At 42.7% G+C, this 23,050-nt stretch overlaps 1 protein-coding gene across 3 annotated transcripts in view; it reads right to left on the bottom strand.

The window, feature by feature from the left end:
* LOC137328047 (src substrate cortactin-like) overlaps positions 1–15,302 on the bottom strand; it is a 60,341-nt gene extending 45,039 nt beyond the window's left edge. The window contains exons 1-4 of one of the 3 annotated variants that reach the window (XM_067994154.1): positions 15,167–15,302; positions 9,058–9,342; positions 5,151–5,234; positions 3,350–3,423 (exon numbers count right to left, since the gene is read on the bottom strand). In XM_067994154.1, coding sequence (XP_067850255.1) covers positions 3,350–3,423; positions 5,151–5,234 — 158 coding nt within the window. In that variant the 5' untranslated portion in view covers positions 9,058–9,342; positions 15,167–15,302. The remainder of the gene's footprint in view (positions 1–3,349; positions 3,424–5,150; positions 5,235–9,057; positions 9,343–15,166) is intronic. The other 2 variants (XM_067994152.1, XM_067994153.1) reach the window with 2 other exon arrangements.
* Positions 15,303–23,050: the final 7,748 nt, after the last annotated feature.

The raw sequence follows: 23,050 nt of genomic DNA, 5'->3' as shown, positions 1-23,050 counted from the left end.
GAACCGCGCTTTCCAAGACAAATCTGCAAGTACCTTGGCAGTACGGACAAGCAGACATGACGTAATCCAACCAGATTGTTCCAGTGTTGCTGCACTGAGTTAGTGGAGAAGCAGAGAAATTAAACATTTAGTTCAAAGGGAGCCGAATACAAGCAATGGCAGCACTTCACTGCATGAAAAGAGTGTTGGGGCAAGACATTTTTCAGTTGGCAAAAAAGCCAGGAGGGGAGATGAGGAGAATTTTTTTTTAAACTCTGCGAGTTGTTATGATCTGGAATGCTCTGCCTGAAAGGGTGGTGGAAGCAGATTCATAAGTAGCTTTCAAAAGAGAATTGGATCTCTACTTAAAGGGAAAGATTTGCAGGCCTATGGGGAAAGAGCAGGGGAGTGGGACTAATTGATTGCTCTTAGAGAGCCAGCAAAGGCCAAATGGCCTCCTTCTGTGCTGTATGATTCTATGCTGCACCCCACCAACTGCAAATTCTCTGCCTGTACTTGGTTGTATTATATTAAGTTACAATAATTCAGTCACATTAAGGGACTATCCAAACCAACACCGGAACCCTGACGGATCAGAACATCTGCCAGTTCAAGCCGACAATAATTGAATCCTCCTGACTTTTGAGCAACTCCCTTTATGACACTGCTCCAGATGACTACGTTAGGCTCCAATACAATCTGCTAACGGGGACATTTCATTCCGTTAGTGACCAATACAAAACTTGAGGGTTAGAAATTATCTAAACGCAGAAGACAAAGGGGAAAGGTTTGCTGCCTGGCCCCCGCCGATTGTTCATCAGGTCCGGGGTGAGTGCGGGTAGAAACTTGCTCAGAAACGACCACTCGGCTCCAGACCTCATCACAGCCTTGGTCCAAACATGGACAAAAGAGCTGAATTCCAGAGGTGAGGTGAGAGTGACTGCCCTTGGCATCAAGGCAGCATTTGACCAAGTGTGGCACCAAGGAGCCCTCGTAAAATTGAAGTCAATGGGAATCAGGGGGAAAACTCTCCAGTGGCTGGAGTCATACCTAGCACAAAGGAAGATGGTAGTGGTTGTTGGAAGCCAATCATCTCAGCCCCTGGACATTGCTGCAGGAGTTCTGCAGGGCAGTGTCCTAGGCCCAACCATCTTCAGCTGCTTCATCAATGACCTTCCCTCCATCATAAGGTCAGAAATGGGGATGTTCGCTGATGACTGCACAGTGTTCAGTTCCATTCGCAACCCCTCAAATAACGAAGCAGTCCGAGCCCGCATGCAGCAAGACCTGGACAACATCCAGGCTTGGGCTCATAAGTGGCAAGTAACATTCGCGCCAGATAAGTGCCATCTCCAACAAGAGAGAGTTTAACCACCTCCCCTTGACATTCAACGGCATTACCATCACCGAATCCCCCACCATCAACATCTTGGGGGTCACCATTGACCAGAAACTTAACTGGACCAGCCATATAAATACTGTGGCTACGAGAGCAGGTCAGAGGCTGGGTATTCTGCGGCAAGTGACTCACCTCCTGACTCCCCAAAGCCTTTCCACCATCTACAAGGCACAAGTCAGGAGTGTGATGGAATATTCTCCACTTGCTTGGATGAGTGCAGCTCCAACAACACTCAAGAAGCTCGACACCATCCAAGATAAAGCAGCCCGCTTGATTGGCACCCCATCCACCACCCTAAACATTCACTCCCTTCACCACCGGCGCACTGTGGCTGCAGTGTGTACCATCCACAGGATGCACTGCAGCAACTCGCCAAGGCTTCTTTGACAGCACCTCCCAAACCAGCGACCTCTACCACCTAGAAGGACAAGAGCAGCAGGCACACGGGAACAACACCACCTGCACGTTCCCCTCCAAGTCACACACCATCCCGACTTGGAAATATATCGCCGTTCCTTCATTGTCGCTGGGTCAAAATCCTGGAACTCCCTTCCTAACAGCACTGTGGGAGAACAGTCACCACACGGACTGCAGCGGTTCAAGAAGGCAGCTCACCACCACCTTCTCAAGGGCAATTAGGGATGGGCAATAAATGCTGGCCTCGCTAGCGACGCCCACATCCTGTGAACAAATAAAAAAAAAAACGTTTCATCCCCAACTCCCTCGCGTTTCCTGGCGGGCAGGCATGGCGGCCTAAAATGCACAGGATGCAAGAGGTGTCCATTTGGCCCAGGTGCCCAGTGTTCATCGGGCAACGGAAGAGAGTGAGACACTCTTTACTACTGGGGGTGCGGGTACGAGGGAGTGCTCAAAAGAGTGGGGGGGAGGGGGACTTAATTGGTAGCTCTTTCTTTGTACAGGCCTGAAGACAAAATTAAGTGCGCGTATGTTTTTTTAAAATTTGTCCCATTTCCCCCAGCAGCCTCCCTCCCCTACCCTAGGTTTGCCACATCACAAGTCTGGCTCCCCTGTCCAAGCAACTGGGCAGTGGAAGCTGGGGAACCCATTTCCTTCATGCTAATAACCCCAGGGTGGCAAATTCCTGAAATGGTAGGTCACTCGAGACTAAAAATAATCTTGCTCAGGATAAAGATGAGGGGAAGAACAAAGGGACATGTTAAAATTAGAGCAAGGCTACTTAGGAGAGAAATTACGAAGCACTTTTTCACAGAAAGGGTACAAGAAATCTGGAATTCTCTCCCCCAAAAAGCTGTGGATTCTAGGGATTCAAGATTGAAATCGCTAGATTTTTTGGTTAGATAAGGGTATCAAGGGATTATGGAACCAAGGCGGGTAAAAAGGGTTGAGGTACAGATCAGCCATAATCTAACTGAATGGCCGACTCCTGTTCCTCGGGACTCGATGGGCCGAAAGGCCTCCTTCCATGCTGTAACCTTTCTATGATGTTAAGACAATTTGAAGGAAAAAACAATTACACAACCAGACAGGTAGGGCAAATGTGCAGGGCTGCAGAACTATAGACTCAATATATTCCTCCATATGGTCGCTCTCCTTGAACTGAAAGTTATTTTGTGACTTGCATGAGAAACCCTAACAAGTGCAACTGATGGCACAGAAAGACTGAAGTTAGGCTGATATCTTTCACAAGGGCGAAAATGCAGAGCTTGTTTTCACAACAAACGTAAAGCAACATCTTAAGCAGAAGCTTGAAAAGTATTTCAGGAACAGTCTACGGCATTTTGAACGGACCAGTACCGAATACCGAGCAATCTCCAGTAAAATCTTTCAATTAATTGAGCACAGGTTGCATTGGTTGGAAATAAAACCAGAAAATGCTACAGCCTGAGCCAGTTCCCCCAATGGCAAATAACTTTAAAATGTTACTTAAAGAATAAAAGAGCCAGCCAGCCGGGCTCCTCATCACCACCACTGACTAAGAACTGCACTTACTTTATGTGCGCCTGATGTCCAGACCCTTGAATTGATTTGGCACCCCATCGCTGTTCTTTTTCAGACAAGTCATTCTAGTTAACAACAAGATCAGAAAAAAAACACATTTAGAGCACTTTAACCCAACCACACAAGTATTAGAAAGAAAACAGTAACAGTGTGAAATTGCTGTGCCAGTTATTTCATTTCTGGTACTAAATGTCATGAATTCAAGGTAGTCAGCACTACAAATACATTATGCCATGGCTAGCTACAATACCAGATAAGCTACAACTGATTAATCACAGAAATAGAAAACTTTTAGAATGCTCAGAACTTTTTTTTTTAATTTAATGTTTCTAATGTAATAAACATTAAAAAGAAAAAGAGACTTGCATTTGTACAGCACCTTTCACGATCTCAGGATATCCCAAAGCGGTTTACAGCCAACAAGTACTTTTCTTTGAAGTGTAGATACTGTTGTAATGTAGGAAACAAGGCAGCCAATTTGTGCACAGCAAGGTCCCACAAACAGCAATGTGATAATGACCAGATAATCTGTTTTAGTGATGTTGGTTGAGGGATAAATATTGGCCAGGACACCAGGGATGATTCCCCTGCTCTTCTTCGAAATAGTGCCAAGGATCTTTTATGTCCACCTAAGAGGGCAGAAGGAACCTCGGTTTAATGTCACATCCGAAAGATGGCACCTCCGACAGTGCAGCACTCCCTCAGTACTTCACTGGAGTATCAGCCTAGATGTTGTGCTCAAGTCTCTGGAGTGGGCTTGAACCCACAACCTTCTGACTCCGGGTCAAGAGTGCTACCACTGAGCCACAGCTGACACGATTAAGCTGTATTTCGCTTTCAGATGTTTACTGATCCACCCTGCACTTCCAGTGATTCCTGTTTTTAATTTTAGACACTTATATTTAGTAAATTGGTTTGCGTGATACATTGGGAGCATTCAACTGGGTTAGCGTGAACTGATAGAATAAAGTGTAGCAGTAGTTGTTTTTTGTTTGGTATGACTAAGCAATTTTCCTCTACCAACCATCTGACAACAGCTCTCTACATGTAACTGGGAAGCTTGCCCAATATTGCCACTAAGATTCTAGCCTACTGATCACAAATATGGCCCAACCTCCATCGCATCTGTCATTCTTAAATATTAAGATTTGCACAAAGACAGAAGTGCTAGAAAATAGAATAAACTCATTAATTTTTTTTAAATAAAAGCATTAGAACGCAAACACCAACTAACTGGGTTTGTTTCTGAAACAAAAAAGAGTAAGGAAAACAATCCTAATAACTGCTTGCTCGTCACTTTGGCAAGTGTCAGCCGTGGCTTAGTGGTAGCACTCTTGCCTCGGAGTCAGGAGGATGTGGGTTCAAGTCCCACTCCAGAGACTTGAGCACAAAAAAAAAACTTCAGTGCAGTACTGAGGGAGTGCTGCACTGTCGGAGGTGCCGTATTTTGGAGGAGATGTTAAACTGAGGCCCCGTCTGCCCTCTCAGGTGGACATAAAGAATCCAATGGCGTTGTTCGAAGAGCAGGGGAGCTGTCCCCGGTGTCCTGGCCAATATTTATCCCTCAACTAACATCACTAAAAAAAAGACACAGATTACCTGGTCATTATCTCATTGCTGATTGTGGGACCTTGCTGTGCGCAAATTGGCTGCCACATTTCCTACATTACAACAGCGACTATACTTTTAAAAAGTACTTCTTTGGCCGTAAAGCGCTTTGGGACATCCTGAAAGGTGCTATATAAATGCAAGTTTTTTCTTTTTAAGCTGTAAATGAAAACCAAAAGCTTACCACGAAGTCAGGGTCCGTGTCCCAGTCGTCACCATCATCTGATGCAGTTACAGAAATGGTCCGACCTGCAGCAGCTCTCCACATCTGGAAAAGAAATTGAAAAATAATACAGATGACCATGTTGGCACTGTGGCACCAACTAAACAAACACTAAAAGGCTGGTTAAAACTCAGATTTAGATCTGATGTACAACTACCTAATGCTCAGTACTACACACATTCTGACAGCAAAGAAGCCATTTACCTTTACTGTAACACTCGGATGATTTGGCCAGTGGATTTCAAACTGTTCTGTGGGGGGGGCGGGGGGAGCACTTGCAAATATTAACACACTCCCCCAGAGACCCTCTGCAAAACACACATCCAAAGATTCCCTGCAAATAGCCACAAACTCTCAGAGTCCCCTCTAACTTCAAAAACACTGTCAGCTACCCAAAGGAAAGCAATGCGATCGCTGCAGAAAGTGTATTTATTAGTATACAGCAACAAAAACATGCTAGTAAATCAGAGAGAGAAATGCTCTGAAACCTGATAGCCTTGGGAGATACTTGGGGTTCTCTCAGGAACGTCCCAGTTGAAAACCCATGATTTGTATTGACATCTATTGCAAGCCACACTGCCCTATTTTAGAAAAAATAAAAAAGGAAAAGCTGCAAATAGGAAATAAATACAGAAAATACTTATGTAGGATACTGGACAGTACCCAGTGCCCATGGAACAGTTTCCCCAAATCGGTGAGCATATCTTCAACCGGGGAGGGGGGAATGCAGACAGGGAGATAAATCTAAGGGCCGGGGTGGGGGGGGGGGGGGGGGTGACAGACCTCAGGACGTCCCAAAGCTCTTTCCAACCAACGAAGTACTTTTGAAGTGTAGTCACTGTTGTAATGTAGGAATCACAGCAACCAATTTGCACATAGCGAGCTACCACAAACAGCAATGTGATAATGACCAGATAATCTGTTTTAGATGTTGGTTGAAGGGTAAACGTTGGCCAGGGCACCAGGAGAACTCCCCTGTTCTTCTTTGAATAGTACCATGGGATCTTTAATGTACATTATCTCAGAGGCCTCAGTTTAATGTCTCATCCGAAAGACAGCACCTTCAACAGTGCAGCACTCCCTCAGTACTTCACTGGAGTGCCAGCCTAGATTTTGTGCTCAAGTCTCTGACATGGGGCTTGAACCCACAACCTTCTGACTCAGAGGCAAGAGCGCTATTACTGAGCCAAGGCTGACTAATCAGAAATTCGCATCTTAATTATCAACACTGGTCCAAAATTGCCGCTTAATTGCTTTAATTTAACATTTCATCTCCACGGGAAGGTACTAGTTTATAGGGAGTGGCCATTAATTACTGTGATTATCTTTGATCACCAGGTCCCATGTCACATTGCTGGCTGAAATTACGGGCATACCTTGGAGCATTACATTTCAAGCACTGTTCTTTCCTTTTACCAAGAGGATGGTAGATAGTAACAAAAAAAAAATTACCAGCAAATGATTTCTACGAGATCCCCAATTAAAAACACATTGAGTCACTTCCCTGCTTATTTTAGCTGGGAGCAGAATGGCTGACTTCTGGGGAATAAGAAGTCTACCAATAGTCATCCTACACCTAGAAATGGCTGGCCTCAGGACCTGGAGAGCATTCAGTGTGAAATGTGTTCTTCCCTCCCACAATGATGAAGAATACTAACTGGCAGGTTCTTCAGTGTAGGTGTAAGCCTTGGCTCAGTGGGTAGCACTCTCGCCTCTGAGCCAGTAGGTAATGGGTTCAGGTCCCACTGCAGAGACTTGAGCACATAATCCAGGCCGACACTCCCAGTGCAGTACTGAGGGAGTGCTGCACTGTCAGAGATTCCTTCTTTCGGATGAGATGTTAAACAGAAGTCCCATCTGCCTTCTCAGATGTAAAAGATCCCATGGTACTACTCGAAGAGCAAGGGAGCTCTCCTGGTGCCCTGGCCAACATTTATCCCTCAACCAACATCACGAAAGCAGATGATCTGGTCATTTATTCCATTGTTGTTTGTGCGACCTTGCTGTGTACAAATTGGCTGACAACAATAACTACATTTCAAAAGGTACTTAATTGGTTGTAAAATGTTTCAGGCATCATGAAAGGTGCTATACAAATGTAAGTCAAATTCTTTTATTAAAGCTACTGCCTGAAGATTCATTTGGGACTAACCTGTAAAATACAGTGCAGCAAGTTTAAATAAAACTGAGATTTATTAACACAGCTGACATTTACACTGTTAACAGAGAAAACAAAGTTGAAGAATCCTTAAGCAATAAATACTTTTATACTCCGAGCTATCATTTGGTTTAGAACAAGTAAGAACACAAGAACAGAAGAAAAAGGAGCAGAAGTAGGCTATAAGATCCCTCGAGCCTGCTCCGCCATTCAATAAGATCTTGGCTGATCATCTACCTCAACTCCACTTTCTCACCCAAACCCCATATCCCTTGATTCAATTAGTGTCCAAATCTCCATCGATCTCAGTCTTGAATATACTCAATGACTGAGCATTCACAGCCCTCTGGGGTAGAGAATTCCAAAGATTCACAACCCTCAGTGAAGAAATTTTTCCTCATCTCGGTCCTAAATAGCCACCTTCCTTATCTTAAGATTATGACCCCTAGTTCTAGAATCTCCAGCCAGGGGAAGCAGCCTCGCAGCATCTACCCTGTCAAGCCCTCTAATAATCTTATACGTTTCAATGAGATCACATCTCATTCTTCTAAACTGCAAAGAATATAGGCCCATTCTACTCAGTCTCTCCTCAAGCCGAATACAACCCCTCCCCTGTTTATTATATTTAAAAAAAAGTTTGCAAACAATATCTGAAGGTCACCAAAACTCTTAAGAAAAAATCAGTAACCCTATTATAACAAAACATCTAATCATTTTCATCAAGACTTGCTGGGCTTTTAATACCTAAAAGTTTTGCAGTTCTCCTATAAACAGGTGGGGTTTGTAATCTGAGTTCATCATCAGGAAAAATAAATCACTGCTGCCAATAATCTGACCTTGGCAGTACCAACTATGTGAGCCAGCGTCCCTAAAGCCATACTGCAGCAAAGTATTATACCACAATCCACATTATAACAGGTATATATAAATAAAAGTGGCCAGAAGTAACTACATTTGTTAACTTTTCCCTCCCTCCTCTGGGAATATTGCTTATCAACGGTCATTCTGTGCAAAATAGAGCACATCCCACTTTTTTTTTAAAAACGTAACTTTTTAATAAGACAAAGCTAAGCCCCAAGAAAGTCAAAGCAAAAAAAAAGTGCCTTGCTGGGCTGAGCCGGGTCTCTCTACGTGGCTGCGCCCCCTCTTCCACTGCCAGCGATTCCGCACAGAGCCAGAAGCAGCCCCACCCAGTCTCCCTGCGATCGGCTAGTGGGCAACAACACCTTAAACCCACACCCCGCATCTCAGGGGTAAAGAGAGGGAGGAGGAGGAGGAGGAGGGGGGGACCTTTCAATATATAAGGGATGGCACTGCCGCGCTGAGTTAAAGCCTGCGCTCACTTGTCTGCCCGCTCTGCCTACAATGAGCGCAAGACAAAGCAGCTCCAGACACAACCTCCTGCAGTCAGGGAGTGAGGGGAGGGTGGAGACACATCTTCCTCTATAAACAGACCCGCAAATACATTTAGTGCAACAATGCTCCAATCAGAACTTGGCTCACATCCCCCTCCTCCCTCCCGATTAAAAGAAATCAAACCCACCTAAAATGTACATTTCAATCCCCATTGCAACTTCCCATCAGCTCCTGACTCAAGGAATGCACAATCTCACAAACAGGAACACTTGTACAGAGAGGGGAGAGTGAATGAGATCTAAACCCCTTCCCTCTATTTAAACCACAGACATATAGATATTAGTAATCACTCACCTTGCACTAAAAGTTGAGGTGGTTTCTTCTATAATTTCCTCTCTCCCTTCTCTTGGTTCCCAATCTCTCCTCGCTCTCTCTCTCTTTTTGCTGAATCCTTTGACCGCAGTTTCCGTCTCTGGTTCACACACACACTTCCTGCACCGATCACGTGTTGAGATCAGCTGCTGCTTTATCCCGACCTCCTTGTTACAAATCCCTCAGGCTCCAAACAGATTTCATGCATCACTTTTTCAAATACTCGCCACTTCCCTCGTTCTTTAAAAATAGTTGGATTCGGGAGCTCTTTTAAAAGAAAAAGAAGATGCAAAGAGATGGCGTTAAAAAAAACAGTAGGATTTTTGTCTTATCCCATTTAAATATCTGGCACAAAATTTAAGGGATTCTTCAATTTTTCCTGGACTAAAGGAATACTGTAAGGATTTTTTCGGACACTGAACCTTGAGAAACAAAAAACTGCTTAGACTTTTTTTTCAGCCCTCATCAACAATGAAAAGGTGGGGATTTACCCTTCATTATTAATCACTTCTCAGTAATAGATGTGATATCCTGTTCAGCAGAATGATTGCGTTTGATGCTTTCAGACTAATTGTGTCCTTTTTTTGCACCCACTGTTTAATGCTAAATTGTAACGTGCTGAAAAAAATACAACATGCCATTATCATTAATCTGAAAACAGACCCATCGCACTAGTAGTAGCAGCCCCTAGAGTCGAAAAAATAATGAATGAAGAAGTGAGAGGGGAAAAGAAAGTTAATTATTTAAAAGTAAGTTTCAGGGTTACCTTAGGCTACCGTTGTGTACCGTGCTGCAGTCCTGAGATTATTAAGCGTAGAGTGTGATTCACACAACCGGTAACAGCCATTGCATTGCCTGTCTGGAATCATAGTCTCATGGCATTTGTGTTTAGTCATGTGTATGGAGCTCAGCTCCCTCCAGTATATTTTTAATGTTTTGGAAGCATGTCTAGAAGCGTCAGCTTTCTCAAAAACCTTAAAAAGTGCTGTGATTAAGTTTATAAAGTGCCCGAGGGATGCAACAGTGTGCCCCAAGCACTTTTGTAAACCTTGTACTAAAGCTGAAAAGTAAATCCCATAAAATATATAAGGAACATTGTGCTGAAATCCCAATAGGTAATGTTAGTAAAAGGATGTCAAACAAATGTTTTCCCATCCTCTTCTAACACATTCAAGTACCTGGATTTATACAGCACCTTTAATGTAAAGGAGGTCCCAAGGTGCTTCACACAATGGCATAAGGGAAACGGGGACTGAGCCAGGAAAAGGGAGATTGGGAGGACTGACAGAAAGTTTAGTCACATAATGGGTTTTGAGAAGATTTTAAAGGAGTGGAAGGAGTCGGAGTGTTGGATTGCACTGGCGGTTGATGACTTTTTGGACAGGTGGGACCCATTCTATACATGCCTAACCAAACCACCTTATTTCCATGACAGCAGGCCCTTCGCTCATGCCCTGTTTCATGGTCCAGGACACAAGCCAGTAAGCTGCCTGCCATTTTTGGGTCGTTTACGTTATGAAACAGCAAAAAAAGAAATAGTCGACTGCACTGGGAGCCATCTGACCATCATACGGTGCAACTGTCAGCAGAACCGAGTCACAACTACAACTTCTGCACTGGAAGTCTAGGTGAGGCAGTGCCTCAACTGATGAACTGCCTCTGCTGCAAAGGTTCAAAGCGGGACTTCTAGAGAGTAGGGCCTAGGCAGCTGAAGGCTTTGTGACTAGTGGTAGGGTGAAGAGGAGGGGCAGAGTCAGAGGAACAGTGTTCGGAGGTGGAAACAGGAACGGGAGAAGGTTGTAGAGTTAGGGTGAGGCAAGGCCATGGTGAAATTTAAAGATGAAGATTTTACATTGGGGGCAGGGAGCCAATGTAGGTCAATGAAGAAAGAGGTGATGAGTAAGCAGGACTTAATGCAGGACAGGATGGATGCAGCAGAGTTGGAGTTTATGAAGAGAGATCAGCAAGGAGAGCATTGGAGTAGTCAAGTTTGGAGGTGGCAAAGACATCTATAAGGGTCTCAGTGGCGGAGAGGATGAGGTAGAAGCAGAGCTGGGCAATGTGGCAGAGGTGGAAGTAAGCAGTCTGTGTAATAGAAAGTTTTTGGGATCTGAAACTAAGCTCAGAGTTGAACAGGACACCAAGATTGTGAATGGTTCGGTTAAGCCTGAGACTATGGCTTTGGGGGTGGGCCGGGGGGGGCGGGGGGGAACAGACTTTGAGATGAGGCTAAAGGCCATGGCTTCAGTCTTCTTGATTCTGAGCTGGAGGAAACTGTGACTCATCCAATTCTGAACATCTGACAATATAGAAGCAGTCTAGATGTTGAAGAAATGAACTTGGAATTTACCATTCAGGTCTAAAATTTCTAAGATACCTAAATTAGTTTGCTTTTGGAGCATATTACATAACCCAACCAAAATTATAAGTCAAACCAAACACCACAGGACCACAGTATAGTGAAATGCAACTTGATTCTTACTTATCAGAGACATCAAAGACCGAGTACATCAAGGACACAAAGATGCATATTAACATTGTTTAACCACTATTTAACTACAATTACAAACACACGGTCTATATCACCACAAGGTTAACTATTGTTGATTACTGTAAACAATTTTACAACACCAAGTTATAGTCCAGCAATTTTATTTTAAATTCACAAGCTTTCGGAGGCTTCCTCCTTCGTCAGGTGAACGATGTGAAAATGAAATCCTCGAAATGAAATCGCATTTATAATTCACAGAACAATGCTTGGTGAGTACAGACAGTTTTTTCAACTGCCCGTTGCCAAGGCAATCAGTGTGCAGACAGACAGGTGTTACCTGCCAGGTCTCAGAATATACAAATCACCAAAAAAAACAACAAACAAAAAAAAACAGAGATAGAGAGGTAGAATTCTACCTCTCTATCTCTGTTTTTTTTTGTTTGTTGTTTTTTTTGGTGATTTGTATATTCTGAGACCTGGCAGGTAACACCTGTCTGTCTGCACACTGATTGCCTTGGCAACGGGCAGTTGAAAAAACTGTCTGTAATCACCAAGCATTGTTCTGTGAATTATAAATGCGATTTCATTTCGAGGATTTCATTTTCACATCGTTCACCTGACGAAGGAGGAAGCCTCCGAAAGCTTGTGAATTTAAAATAAAATTGCTGGACGATAACTTGGTGTTGTAAAATTGTTTACAATTGTCAACCCCAGTCCATCACCGGCATCTCCACATCATTGTTGATTACAGTAAAGGTCAGTTGATGCTTAATAATCAAAAGAATCAAAACCATTAGTATGACAGCAACTTAACTGTAAGCTTTACAATATCTCAGCATTAGCTGGTGTCTCTCAATAACAATATAACAGAATGATGCTGACATCCAAAGTTAGAGTATGGTTTTAGTGAGTTAAATTTCAAAATCTACATCCACATATTACTGGTAAGCCTCCAGTACAGAGGCTGTCTCTTGGTGATACAAAAGAAAGAACTTGCATTTATACAGAGCCTTTCATGACCTCAGGATGTCCCAAAGCACCTCACAACTATTAGCTACTTTTGCAATGTAGTCACTGTCGTAATGTAGGAAACACGGCAGCAAACTTACGCACACCAAGGTCCCACAAACAGCAATGTGATCATGACCAGATAATCTGTATTAATAATGTTGGCTGAGGGATAAATATTGGCCAGGACATTGAGGAGAACTCCGCTGCTCTTCTTTGAAATTGTGCCGTGGGATCTTTTACGTCCACCTGAGAAGGCAGACGGTTTAATGTCTCATCCGAAAGACGGCACCTCTGACAGTGCAGCACTCCCTCAGTACTGGCACTGGGAATATCGGCCTAGGTTTTGTGCTCAAGTCTCTGAAGTGGGGCTTAAACCCACAACCTTCTGACTCAGAGGCAGAAGTGCTACCAATGGAGCCACAGCTGACACTGCCTTAAAATATAAAAGGTCTCCTTGAGTAGCAGGTGGTACTAATGCCAGACAGTGCTGCTAGTGTCGATGCCCTGGGGTCATCTCTGGGACATGACAGAACGTCATGATCATCGTTGTTGTCTTTCTTAGTTAAACTGATACGTACTGTAACTTTCTGTGGACTGTTACACGTTATTTCCTTTAGTGTATTAAGCTATTAACATGTCGATTTCTGAACTTTTTGATATTTAGGCAACCAGGCAGACGATGGTAGAATTGAAAGAACAGACTTGGACTTAAAGGCAGGTGTTCTTTGTCACCACCATAGCCTCCTGTTGATGGAGCTCACATTAATGGAGCTACTGAGCATCAACAAAGTTACTGAGTTAGAGCTTGCAAAGCAGTCAGCACAGAACTAGATCCCAAATGGAATCTTATCTTCCATTTCAGGTGATTTAATCAAACATCATTTTAATGACTTACATCTCTTCCGAAGGCGTCACTCAAATACACCAACAGGTTTTTAAATTTGTAATTGTTTGTCTATGAGACTTAGCCAGGTAGCTGATGATATTGATAAGTCACGTTACGACTCCTTTTACATGGTGGCATCAGTTATAGGACTGTCTGGTTTAGAGTTCTCACGCAAGGCCCAAGGCCACTTGACCAAAGAAGAATTCTCCTTTGTTCGGTTTGTTATCATCTGTTAAAGTGTATAATGAACTCCATTTTGTCACATAAAGTATGTGGCAAAAAAGTATGTAGAAATCTGCAATTTTGGAATACGAAGCCACATAAGGGAATGGATGAAAACCCTTCTCAGATGCAGCTACAATACAACCTGGCTTGAGAGCACACTGGGATTATACTTCATACAGTATCAGATTTAAGTAGTGCGAGATGATTTCTGAAATAGACTCACAGCTTGTTGCATTCTGGAGTCAGATTGTCAGTGTGAAGCTGAAACCACTCCACAGTGATGCACTCAGAAAATTCCAAGTGCTGTTTGCATCAAACGCTCCTCTTTTCCAAGTTTACAGAGTAGCACCAGGGTTTCCCTATGGAGAGTTGTCCAATTGACACCTGAAAATTCAGATTTGTATACAAACCTTTGTATTTAAAACATTTTAGTTGTATTTGTTTTTTTTTTAATAAAAGAAACGTTCTTTTGGGTCTTGGGTAGCAAATGAATTCTAATCTCTATTTGAAAGATTTTTGTAAATAAATCAAATCAAACTAATCACAGAAAGTAACTGATAAAAACCAGACTCATGAAATAAAGCATAAGCGATATCAAAATAGATAAATTCAATACGTGCCCAGCTTTCTGAGGACTGGAAATCTTGCAGAATATTGGAAAAGTTGTAAACAGCAATTGGAAATATATTTAACAGATACTGAAGCGGAGGAAAAAATTAGATGGTGAAAGCATCCCTTTTCCTATATGTTATTGAGCAAGAAACACTGAATACTTATAATAATTTCAATTTTGAGTATGAAGGTAATCTGTAATGGGTGTAATCATGAACAAGTTTGATCACATTAATGTGTAAGTGAGTTTGGAAGCAATTGCAGAATAGACCTAAAGTGACAGTGAAAGGAAGGTGTGTTGCAGTGTTACATAGGATACCAAGTCTAAGTTGTCATTTGTACTCGTGCCAAAAGATGTCCAGTCAATTTTAGATTTGAGGGATGTTAAAAACTTGGTTTAATGCAAAGGATAATCCGTAAAGGGTTTAAGTAACATGGGATATAAAACATTTATACAGGAATACAATGATCTATTCTGAGGATTTGATTGCGCTGGGAACTATGGGTCCGGATTCATAAACAAGTTACCCCAGAATCCATTCACATAGAAAAGTAGTTTACTGTGTAGGAAAAAAATTAAAATGCTGCTTGATAGAATGGACTCGTGAAGAAAATAGACGAGCCAATAGATTAGGTAACCTCATTAGTAAATATTGGCAAAACAACTGGGAGATTGGGAATATGTTACAACCCCAGAGACTTAAATATGGCTATTAAGAATATTTCAAGTTTCCAATTCATGAAGAAGTTATGGCTCAGTTTGCTGATGTTAAATATTTTAGTAACTTAGAAGCACACTCAGGTTTCTGGGAACTGAAACAGAACAAAGCAAGTTACGCACTTTCAGTACTCTTTATGGAACGTACAGATTCTTACAGCTTCCTTTGGTATTTAGTCAGATCCAAAAGCGTGTCGTAAAACCTTAGTGACAGTGTCAATGAATGATACAATACTATGGTTTGTCCAAAGAAAATGAGTTCAGAAAGCACTTGAAAGTTACTAGAAGAGTCACTCTTAAAGACATGGCCCCGAAAACCTGCGATGACGTGCATCCCAACACAATTGCGAAGTTGCCAGATAACTTCGCCGCTGACCCTGGATTAATTTCCGAGTCACGAAAAGGCTCCTCCTTTATCCTGCGTATAGTGGGTGTCCACGCCACTAGGAATGGTAGGGCACCAGCCTGCCGATGAAGCTGAAAATTCTGACCGAAGAGAGCCTGACCACCCTCTCCGCCCCAAATATGAAATTGTTGCCTCTTTGTAAAGGGGACCACTTTCATTTTTTAAATGCCCCTCAAATCTTTGGGGTCCAACCCCCTCCCTCCTCTCCCCCAAAGTGGTCACCACAACCATCACTACACCGATGCTGCGCCAAATCCCAGAGGACCTAGAAAGTAGGATCAGTTTAGAGCCGACCAAAATGCAAAAAAAGCCAATGAAAAAGCAGACATGATCATTTAAGTCACGTTGACCCGTTTATTGCGGCTACGCCAGTACGTGACTAGAAGCTTAAGTTAACAAGAAGGGCAACAGAGGAGAGATCTTCGAGGTGTTCAAAGCAAGCAACAAAAAATGCTGGAACACTCCGCAGGTCATTCGGCACCTGGGGAGAGAACCGATGACTTTCAGGTGTAAAATAAAATTGCTCCCCAGACACAGGTTACTGGAACTTTAGAGAGTTAACCCCAATTAGTATGCACAAAGGGAGTAAGACAGTAAACACTGAAATGCTATGTAAATAAATACTGCAAAACAATTCATGAGGGACGTATGGGCAGAGAAATGTAAAGAAAATCATGGACACGTATGGGCAATGTATTGGTCCAGAGCAAACGAAGGCACTACTCGCATTGTAGCAAATTCTTTATATATAAACCAAACTAAACCAACATGGCAAACCACTGAAACCACACCACATACCAGATCAGAAAGTCAATACAGATTTGTTCATGTGACACGGCAAGGACAAGTTCATAATTGCTGACTTATTTAGCTTACCCAGAGGTGTGCACAAAACACAACATCACAAGCAAAGCAGTGATAAATTGCATAAAAAGCGATTTTCTCCAGCCGTTGAATAACCAATGAAGTCTTGAGTGGTATTTTGCCAAAGTTTGGGAGTTCATTCACACAACTTCAAGTTTGAATTGCCCATTATGAAATAAGCCCATGGAGAAGTTAGTATAAACTGTGAAGAATCTGATAAAGAAGTCATGGGGTAATGGGAATGGTGTATATAAGGGTCTCCAAGTTTACAATAGTATCCCATTGGAGAGAGTGCAGCTAATCACGAGGTGAATAGGAGCCAACCTACCTATCAAGGAAGAATCACTGAAGACTGTTAATTCAGAGATACCAAGACGGAAAAGAGAAACCAAGACCAAGCAAGAGTTTTATTTTGATACTAAAATCTGTTAAAGCACGTCCATGGTCAAACTTGCCACAGAACAGGATGTGTCAGACACATATAATCATTGGAGCTTCACGGAAACAAATTGAGGTTGTAACAACTGGAGAGTCTGAATCAAAATATATTGGGGGTAATTTTAACACCGCCCCCCCCCCCCCCATAACAGGCAGGAGGTGCGGGCAGTGAGGGGGTTAAATTGTTAAAAATGGGAAACTTGATCCCAACCCGCTACAAATGCGCTGACTTCCAGTTTAACAGGGGCAGGTTGGGTATTGGGCGAGTAACCTGCTCTCGAGAGATGGTTCGGTAATCAATTTATATTAATAAGGCTCCATGCCTCAGATTATGTCAGCCATTTGGATTTAATGCCTCCAGCACTGGTTTCCCAGGGCTCAGGAAAGCCGGCAGCTAAAGGGAGTAGAGAACTGCCGGATCCAGCACTGTTTGTGGGCCAGGAGTGCTTCCCCCCCACCCTCCCAAACAAACCTGCCATTATTCATTCATGGGATGTTGGCATCACTGGCGAGGCCAGCATTTATTGCCCATCCCTAATTGCCCTTGAGAAGGTGGTGATGAGCCACCTTCTTGAACCGCTGCAGTCCGTGTGGTGACAGTTCTCCCACTGTGCTGTTAGGGAGTTCCAGGATTTTGACCCAGCGACGATGAAGGAACGGCGATATATTTCCAAGTTGGAATGGTATGTGGCTTGGAGGGGAACGTGAAGGTGGTGTTGTTCCCATGTGCCTGCTGCCCTTGTCCTTCTAGGTGGTAGAGGTCGTGGGTTTGGGAGGTGCTGCAGTGCATCCTGTGGATGGTACACACTGCAGCCACAGTGCGCCGGTAGTGAATGGAGTGAATGTTTAGGGTGGTGGAGCTGTACTTCTTGAGTGTTGTTGGAACTGCACTCATCCAGGCAAGTGGAGTATTCCATCACACTCCTCGATGCCACCGCAATCCGATCTCGTCCCCCCTCACCGTGATCTGCCGACTCCTTCACACCCCCACCCGCCCCCATCTCTTTCCTTCCCTCCTCTCTGGTCCCCACCTGTGGCCTTATACAGTAGGCTGTCACACCCGGCAGCCAGCTAGCCTCTCGCTCTGGCTGGACGACGGGCGAGAAATTGAATTAAAAAAATTCTGAGGCTCTGCCGTTAAATTCAGCAGGACCTCTGCCTTTCCTGTACTTCCAGGTTTCCAGGCCACCTACAGGCACTCCTGAAATCTCCCTGCAAATTTCGGGGCCATTGCCTTTATCATCCAACAGGTCAGAAACCAATAGCAGTGGGGATGCAAGATCACCAGGAGACATTCCCGCAGTAAGATCTAATCATGAGATTAAACCCAGACTTACCGAGACATGTTAAAAGGCTACAGTTTCTAGTTATACATGGATAATCTGTTTCTGGAATCATGAGAGTACCTGGCAGCTGTTTAAGTCCCAACACATTGGGAACAATGTACTGTACTATTTTCAAAAAAAGTTGACAAAACAGACCCAGAGAACTACACAGTCGTCAGTCACACATCAACACAGGCTAAAATAATAGCATCAGGAGTAAATGTGAGGATGACCTGTATGATAACCTAGTTAAAAAAAAGTAGGCAACATTGCGTCAGAAAGGGAAGATCCTGCTTGACCATCCTCATCTTTTTTTAGAATGTGACATCATATAACATAAAGAACAGCACAGCCAACAAGCAAACACATCTGCAGTACCATGGGTTTTTCATTCTAAGTGACTCATTAGTATAAATGTTTACAACATGTAATGCACTCAAGTGACTGCAATTGAGATTACATACAAAGTCCTTACCCCTCCTGCTTTTGCTCAGTCTGCTGCAATAATGAAAAAAAAATGGTTAGTTTTGAGCTAATTACTATGATTGTGAACTGGCAGCACTATGACACAGACGTTTTTAAAACCTTCAATCAGACCTCATTCTTCCATAGGTGATGGATCTTGTAGTTAACACACATTAAAATATATCTAGTATGCTCTAAGAAAATAAACCTTTTCTTCCAATAAAGTGCTTAGTCTTATCTTCATGTACCATTAGTTTTACAAAGAACTATTTTATATATATATATATATATACATACACATATCAGATAAAATATTATGGGAAATTAAATTCCCCCTTATAATTTTTCCTGCTTATGGTACAATTAGTCCTGCAGACACATTTTCCAGGTCATTGTGATGACTTCCTAAAGTTCATACAAATGTCAGCAAAATTGCAGCCCATGGAATAAAAGGGGCAGTGGCAGCATGGATATAAAATTGGCTAAGTGACAGGAAACAGAGAGTATTGGTGAACGGTTATTTTTCAGACTGGAGGAAGGTATACAGTGGTGGTCCCCAGGGGTCAGTACTAGAACCACTGCTTTTTTTGATATATGCTAATGACTTGGACTTAGGTGTACAGGGCACAATGTCAAAATTTGCAGATGACACAAAACATGGAAGTTTAGTAAACATTGAGGAGGATAGTAATAGACTTCAAGAGGACAGGTTGGTGGAATGGGCAGACACATGGCGGATGAAATTTAATGCAGAGAAGTGCAAAGTGATACATTTTGGCAGGAAGAATGAGGAGAGGCAATATAAACTAAATGGTACAATTCTAAAGGGTGTGCAGGAAGAGAGATCTCGGGGTATATGTGCACAAATCTTTGAAGGTGGCAGAACAGGTTGAGAAAGCAGTTAACAAAGCATACGGGATCCTGGACTTTATAAATAGAGGCAGAGTACAAAAGCAAGGAAGTTATGTTGAACCTTTATAAAACATTGGTTCGGCCACAACTGGAGTGTTGTGTCCAATTCTGCGCACTGCACTTTAGGAAGGATGTGAAGGCCTTAGAGCGGCTGCAGAAAAGATTTACTAGAATGGTTCCAGGGATGAGGGACTGCAGTTACTTGGATAGACTGGAGAAGCTGGGGTTGTTCTCCTTAGAACAGAGTAGGTTAAGAGGAGATTTGATAGAAGTGTTCAAAATCATGATGGGTTTAGATAAAGTAAATAAAGAGACACTGTTCCCATTGGCGGAAGGATCGAGAACCAGAGGACACGGATCTAAGGTGATTGGCAAAAGAACCAAAAGGCGACATGAGGAAAACCCTTTTTACGCAGCAAGTAGTTATGATCTGGAATGCGCTGCTTGAAAAGGGTGGTGAAAGCAGATTCAATCATGGCTTTCAAAAAGGAATTGGATACTTGAAGGGAAAAAATTTGCAGGTCTACGGGGAAAAAGCGGGGGAATGGGACTAACTGGATTGCTCTTACAGAGCCGCCACAGGCTCGATGGGCCGAATGGCCTCCTTCTATGCCGTAACCATTCTATGATTCTAAATCGTTATGGTCCAGGATGCAGGAATAGGACAACCTGGCATAGCAGATGTAATGATGATTTGCTAGGTGTAAACTAAGAAATTCTCAGACTGTAAAGATAGAAGACAAATTAGGTTATTACTAAATAAAGAGGTAGAGAGAGACACCACACATCAGAAAGACGAGGTAAAAGCAAACATTAAGTTTTAGGTACTGGTCCCAGATCAGTGTGTAACATGTGGAGAAGGGTGAAGTATAATGGGAAAGTTATTTGGGAATGAGGCTTCCTGGTGTAAATGGCAGGCGGCATAGCACTGATGCAACATGGGTGGACAGTGGATATTGCAGGGGGTAAAAATTTGCACAATGGTTTCAACTGAAATACAAAGAGCAGCTCCCCAGATGGCTCAATGAGCTTATTTTTGATTTGTGTTCAGTTAGCAATCTGTTAGGGTGGCAGAAAGGATGCTACAATTTGACCCTGTTTGGGAGAGAAAAAAAATCTGGCTGTTGAAATTACACTTGTGAACTTACGATGAGGGCAGCTTATACATCTGCAGTTGAATAGCCTACCCAGATACTCTGCTGAGGGACAAGCTTGAATAATGGCCACCAGCAAGATACCAAAGAGCACCCAATGACTGTGGAATTATGCTTCGCCAACCTGTCAATACCCTCAGAAGTGGGAAAACAATTGATGCAGAAAAGGAAAAAAAAAGTTAAGTAAATGGTACTTACATTGGTGATAGGGGTTTTGGTGACAAGGCTCTGGTCTTAACAACTGGATAATACTAATGATGAGCACTATGGGTGGAGTCTAAACAGGAGTAGGGACTAGGAGACCATGTAAGTGTTTCTGTAGACATGTCCAAATAGATCATGTTATTTTGTACAAAACCATTTTAATTTGTAGGATAAAGATGTGCAATATAAGGACACTAAAGCACTAGTAAAGGCTAGATAAGATCACTCACTCAATATTGCTTACCTTACATGATCACTTTGCAATGGTATTTCTTTCTTCAAAATGCTGCACTAGCATGTTGAAATGTACTTTTTTGTCTAATTGAGACCAGTACAAACTTGTGAAAGACTTCTAATGCCAAAGTCTGTGGTACAACAAATGTGGCACTCAGGCCAAGGAGCCAACATTAAACCAACAATATGTTCAAATACTGCCTGCTATTTTGTTAGAAAGTAAACCATGGTTCACTGAACTAAGAATACACTTCACTATTTTCAAGTAGGTACAATATGTATTTATATAATGTCCCTCATGCGAAAGCACTCTGAGCATTTTACAAGGGTGAGGATGCCCAAGAGTAGATAGTACAGCTGATGAGGCAGTTGGATTTTGAAGGGAGAGTCAGTAGCACGACCAAGTATTTGGGAGAGAGTTCCAAAAAGCAAGGGGGTATAGTCACTAAATGTTTGACATGCAAAGATTTGCAGGGCAACAGAGCAGGGGAGTGGGACTAATTGGATAGCTCTTTCAAAGAGCTAGCACAGACACAAAGGGCCAAATGGCCTTCTGTGCTGTGATTCTATGCATGTGAAAGCTAAACCTGAGCCTGTGGATGATATCACTAATAGGTAGCAGATAGACGATAAATATGAGGGGAGTGAGGATGGTGCCCTCTGCCACAGCACAGGAGACTGTGCAGGGCTGGGAGAAGCTGTTCCAAGATGTTGTGACTGCATGGTCGTACATAGGAAAGAGTAGTGCTAAGAAGATGGATTATGAAAGAGGGGGGAATGGAGAAGTATAAAATTAACAGCAGCAAAGAAAGCAGAGAGATCAAGTAGGTACAATGAGCTATGCCCACAGTCACACAGGCTATTAGTGACTTTCACTTAGAGCTGAGGGCAGATTGAAAACAGGACTAGTGGCACTTGAACAGGTATTGGTGGGTGATGATGCTTTGTTCAATGACCTTGGACAAAAAAGGGCAGGTTGCAGATAGGCAGTAATTTGACAAGGATAGAAGGATGGAAAAGGTGATGGCAGCAGTTTCCAACAATGTTGACAAGCGCAGAGGTCAAAATGATGAATTAGGTAGTCAGGGGCTGTGATAGAAAAGCTAGAGGCTTCATGGAGGAAATGAGGCTGGGGAGGAGTTGAAAAGCGAGCAGGCAGGGGCAAGAGTTAAAGGGGAGAAAGAACTCTTGACATTTAATATCAGAGGAGGTGAGGATTGTGAGAGGGAGATTTGAGGAGCTTGAGGGGTCATTCTTGCCTTCCTGATTGATCCTGAAGGGATGGACTTCAGCTTAGGCACCCAAAGGAAAACTTTCTCACCACCTGTTTTTAAAATTTATTTCTCTACAGTTTCCACTATTTCCTTTATTGGTTGATAACTGCAGCGCTATTGGGCCAGATTTAAAAGGGCCTTAGCAGGAGTTAAGCAGTATGTTAAACAAAACCAAACATCAAACCAATCCTCCATCGCAGAGCTGGCTTACTTGAAAGCAGCTCAATTCTCTCAGCCTTCCCAGTGGGGGACCAACCATCATTTTATATCTTTGCAGGAAAGATGGAACAGGTAGGCTACAGCCATGGCAGATTATTCTGAAGTGGAATAGTAAGCATTTGAAAATATTTACCATACATGGAAAAAAGTGTAATGTTACATAACTTTCCATGGAGCTTATTTCTGCCTAATCTATATAAAATATAATTTTTCTGAAGTCAATACATTTACATTTGACAACTTTACATTTGAAAAGCAGTGGGAATCGTGACTGCTGAACATTTTTGTTTTCCATTCTGTTGTGTCCTGTGTTTCTCAAGGTGAATGATATGTGTACCATGGAAATTACACATTTTGCACTTTTTATATCCAATACCACTATCAAACATTCTTAATTTGGGATTAATACAAGCCACAGTAAAAATTCTCGATGCTGCCCCAAAGATATACAGAGATATTAATTGGAACATCAGAAGAACATCTCCTATGAAGCCATACTCTGATCTCCAAATATGACTGCTAATTTACTGCTAAGTT

Source organism: Heptranchias perlo, chromosome 12 (genome assembly GCF_035084215.1).
Source record: "Heptranchias perlo isolate sHepPer1 chromosome 12, sHepPer1.hap1, whole genome shotgun sequence".
NCBI lineage: Eukaryota > Metazoa > Chordata > Chondrichthyes > Hexanchiformes > Hexanchidae > Heptranchias > Heptranchias perlo.
This window is presented reverse-complemented; position numbering and strand designations above follow the sequence as displayed.